At 49.7% G+C, this 4,815-nt stretch overlaps 1 protein-coding gene across 1 annotated transcript; it reads right to left on the bottom strand.

The window, feature by feature from the left end:
* Positions 1-1,112: 1,112 nt before the first annotated feature.
* Positions 1,113-3,926, bottom strand: HNRNPA0 (heterogeneous nuclear ribonucleoprotein A0). The gene has a single exon (XM_023195659.3). It carries the CDS (start codon positions 3,598-3,600, stop codon positions 2,689-2,691), a length of 912 nt encoding a protein of 303 aa, XP_023051427.1. The 5' UTR covers positions 3,601-3,926; the 3' UTR covers positions 1,113-2,688.
* Between the last annotated feature and the right edge of the window lie 889 nt (positions 3,927-4,815).

The following is a 4,815-nucleotide window of genomic DNA, read 5'->3' as shown; positions in this document are numbered from 1 at the left end:
AAAATACATTCAAGCATAGCACGAAAATTATATTCAACACTAGGTTCTGTACCACCTGCTCCCATGAACTCTTAAATCTGAATAATGTTCAGATAATTCTCATAGGTGGAAGGGGTCAAAACATACAACCAGTTGTCCCTCCTCCCCAAGTCCCACATGCCAAAATGCTTTTGCATATAAAGTGACAAGAGGAACCCAGAAGTGACTAAATACCACTATGCTTTTTTCTTCACTACAGTTTATAGCAATTTTAAGGGTAGACACATGACAATGAAGTGTTAATATATCACGAACAGGACAGGTTGCCTTCCTAATAAACAGAAAATCCTTTTACATAATTCAGTTGCAAACTTTAGAAGCCACTATATTCCCATGTTGGGAATATAAAATGACAATAACCTTATTAAACTGAAAACCCTGAGAAAGGTGAACTACTATTCCAATTGACCCAGGTCTTCCCACCAAAACTGAGTAAGTCAAGCAGAGTAGTATTTAACAATTGCAACGAAAAATCTCAGAGAATCATTTTTTGTATCCTAGAGGCCACTCTACAGCCAACAAAAAGTTGGACCAAATTACCAAATGAAGTAGCCCACATGTAATTTGTATATCACTAGAATTAAAAAATAAGACAGAAATGTACGGAAACTGTAGAACTATTTGAGAGCAAAGGATCTGACCATGTGTTAATCACATCAATGTGCAAAAACATTCACCCCATTTGTCATAGAGGATATAACACTATTTGTACCAAGCATCCGCTACCCTTTGTCAGTGACTACTGAGCAGCCATAACCTAGCCTAATAATCTTAACCTTTCTTCATACTTCTTTAAAAGCCCTGTCAATCAGAAAAAAAAATAAAACCTGGCAAGAACTAGACCTTTAGGAATTGAACAGTGACAAAAAGTTAAAAAATGGTTCAATATTAAAATATTATTTTAAAGCCCAATAATCTTTCAGAAAGCTTCTTAGTATAGCTTTGAGCCTTCAACATCAATATTTAAGTCAAATATTTAAGTTAAATATTATCATAACATCAAGTTAAGCACACTAGATTAAAAGGTACTCTGAACCCACCCACCAGGTTATACATACTCTCACTCAATCATGTAAAGAATTGAATTCTTTATTTGTGATATCCATAAACGTTGCTATTCTATATTTCTATTCAGAAAGGCAATTTTCTCCTATTATCAGTTTTTTCTTCTCTTATAAACAACAACTTGAATGCTATTGCATGAAAGGGCTACAAATACACATTTGTTAACCAAGCAGAATACACAGATATTTTGCTTTACAACTTGCACCTAAAATACCAGTATACGTAGCTGGTTCATTAGTTGTCATAGCAATTTAGGGCGATTGCCCACGCTATGCATAGCAGTTTACATTTTCAAACCTCATATAGAAAGGGCAATTGTGATATGAACTGGCAACTACATTCCTGTGAAGCCCATCTAAGTTACAAGCAAATGTGTAACTTCCAAGTCTGCAAAGAATTCTGATGGCAAAACTTCCATATCTGATGCAATTGTCCTAAGCAAGTTTTTAAACAAATTGTTTCGCAGCTACTCTGCCATTCTGCCAGTAGGTGGTGCTACAAAGATCGGGAAAAGGATTTCCATGAGGACAACAGTTCAGATATAGGGGGGGGAAAAAAACCGTTTAAACCTGCTCTGAAAGTACAAAAACGCATCTGAGGGTAAAATATAACCCTTATTTTTAACCATTCATTACAGATAAACCAGTAAGAGGGATGAAACTAGGCCATCTGAAAAATTTTAAACAGTTTATATGAATGACATGCTTAACACAAACTATATAGAACTACACAGTACACAGTTTGAAGTAAATTGTCATAGAAATGACCAACCATGTCAAGATGATAAGCAAATCGCTTAGTACAAGAGATGGATGCACAGAAACTTAAGAGTTTAAAAAGCCACATCCACCACTTCAAAAGTTTTGCCTGTAAGGGATATAATTCAACACGCAACTAGCAGGGCAACAGGAAGGGGGGGGGCGGAAACCACAGGACCTCTTAAGTTTCTCTAAGTACACATCAAGAATAAAGAATTAACACGTAAAGTCTTAAACAAATATCCCTTAAAAACGGTACGGAATGGATCCTAAAAAAAAAATGTTAGACATGTACGGTCAAACACAATGATTTATTAAAAATAAAACGTAAAAATGATTTTTGTACATATGCTTCCAAATTTCAGGCATGGGATCCAAGTAGATTTCATAGAAAACGCTGTAGCCAGGTTATCAAGTCCTTACAACAAAGTAAACTACCCCCCACCCCAACCCCCGCCCAGGTTTTGCTACAGAATCAGCAAGTTCACTCCCTCCCTCCCCCCAAAAAACACAAATTAAAACAAGACATTTTGCTAGTATAAAAACGACCAAGGTCCAAGTAATAATAAAAAAATAGAGTCCATCAATGACTGTAACACAAAAATGTGTATGTGGGGCCGAGTCCATCTTCAGAGGGAGAGACAAGAGAGGTGGCAGGCAAATAGAGGAACACCCCCAAGGGTAAGCAGCCTTAGAAGTGGCTCCCCCAAGGGCAAAACAGGGAAGGCGGTGTGTGTGTGAGGGGGTGGGGCTTAGGAGTTGACCCCACTTGGGTTGTTGAAAAGAGCTACCCCAATAGCCACTCCCAGGCATTTTAAATTTTCTTTTAGAAGGAGCTCCCTCCATAGCCACCCCCACCTCCATAGCCGCCTCTGTAAGGTCCACTATTACTGCGACCGCCCCAGCTGCTGCCTCCGCCGCCGCCGCCGCTCTTCATGGGCCCATAGGAGGACTGATGCTGACTGTAGCTGCCGAAGCCGCCGAAGCCGTTACCGTAGTCGCTCCCACCGTACGACGAACCGCCGCCGCCGCCTCCGTAAGCATTGTAGCCGCCGCCACCGCCGCCGCCGTAACCACCGTAGCTGTTGTAACCGCCGCCGCCGCCCTTGGAAAGGCCGTTCTGGTCTCGACCACCGCCGCGCCCCCGGCCGCCTCGGCCGCCCCGGGAGGATCGGGAGCCGCCTCCACCCCCACCGGAGTAGATATCCTCCTTGGGGACTGCCTTCTTCACCTCCACGCGATGGCCCTGAATCGGATGGAACTTGACCACCGCGGCCTTGTCTGCCGCGTCGTGATTCTGAAAATACACGAAGCCGAATCCACGCTTCTTGCCGGACTGCTTGTCGGCAATAATCTCGGCCTTTTCCACGGTGCCAAACTGCGAGAAGTGCTCGATCAGGTCGCCCTCAGCCACGTCTCCCTTAAGGCCCCCGACAAAGAGCTTCTTAACCTTGGCGTGGGCACCGGGCCGCGCCGAATCCTCCCGGGACACCGCCCGCTTCAGCTCCACAGTGTTGCCGTCCACGGCATGGGGCGAGGCGGCCATGGCGGCGTCGGCCTCCTCCACATTGGAGTAGGTCACGAAGCCAAAGCAACGGGAGCGCTTGGTCTGGGGATTCACCACCACCACGCAGTCCGTCAGAGTCCCAAAGGCCTCAAAGTGGCCGCGCAGGCCCGACTCACTCGTCTGCACATTGAGGCCGCCGATGAACAGCTTACACAACTGGGAATTCTCCATCTCCAAGGCCCGGGCCTTGCCCCCGCCCTGCGAGCTCCGAGGTTTCGCCGTCGCCGCCGTTATCGCTGGTTAAGGCCTCTACACAGCTTGGGCCCAGCCGTTGCTGGAGCCACCCCCGCCGGTCACCGACGGGGAAGGGAAAAAGGGAAGGGGAGGGAAGGAAGGAAGAAAGGAAGGGGGAGGGAAGGGGAGCGGTGCCGGCGAAAGGGCGAGCCGAGGAGACTAGAAGACAACCAAGGCCACCGCTACCGCCGCCGCCACCTCCTCTCCCCTATCTGGGCACCACACAAAGAGGCCGCTGAACGCGCGCGCACCCTCCCCGAGGCGTGCGTCACCGCCGACGTACGGCAGCCTAGGGCTGCCCTCCAATCCCCGCCTCGCTCCCCTTAATCCCGCCTACCGCGCCGCAGCGCCGCTCTAGATCACGGACTCCCCGCCCTCCGCGGTCTATTCAAGCCCGCGGCCTGTGCCGCTCCCGTCTCCCCTTCTGCCAGCCCGCTCTCATTCCCGAGCGCCCTACTGTCCCTTGACATGGGTCCCTCCCTGCCCTCCGCTCACCGCCGCGATTCATTTCCTCCTAGCACCGCGGCTGTTCCCAGTTTTTCTCCCCCTCCCCTTTCCTCATCCCCCGCGCCCAACTCCGCAGTGGCGTTCGCGCCAGCCCCTTGAGAGACATGTCAGTTCAGCCAATCACCGTGATCCCCTCGCACCCACTTCCGTTTTCGGCAGCTGTTGGACGGGCGCGCTCCCCGGAGCGCGCTTGCCCCGGCGTCCCCCGCATGCAGAGCCTGCCTGCCACCCCCGCGCCTTCTGCCGCCCAGGGCTTTGCAGGGGAGAGAGCAGCGGGCGCGCTGGGGGCTATTCCCAGCGGATGCGGCCTGGGGCGCCACGCGCGGGCTTTTTGAAAACTTGACGTTGGGGTTGGGGGCCCGGATCTACCCGCCGCCTTTCCGCTTGTCCGCTACACCTGGCGTCCCCGCCCCACCTCCCGCCCGCACAAAGATGGAGGAAAGAGGCCTGGTCCACGAAGGCGGTTATTAACCGTTTACAGTGGGCCGACATGTGGTTAAACTAAAACTTTGCCACGTGGCCCTGCGCAAAAGCGAGCCCGAGGTGGCGGTGTGAAAGACAACGGAACCAAAGAGCTTCAGACATTACGAACCAGACGAGGCGCGACATCCCTGCCACCCTCCTGCCATCCTTGAAGCCCTCCCA

Source organism: Piliocolobus tephrosceles, chromosome 4 (genome assembly GCF_002776525.5).
Source record: "Piliocolobus tephrosceles isolate RC106 chromosome 4, ASM277652v3, whole genome shotgun sequence".
Taxonomy (NCBI): Eukaryota; Metazoa; Chordata; class Mammalia; order Primates; family Cercopithecidae; genus Piliocolobus; species Piliocolobus tephrosceles.
Note: the sequence above shows the minus strand (reverse complement) of the source record. Positions and strands in the feature narration are given on the sequence as shown.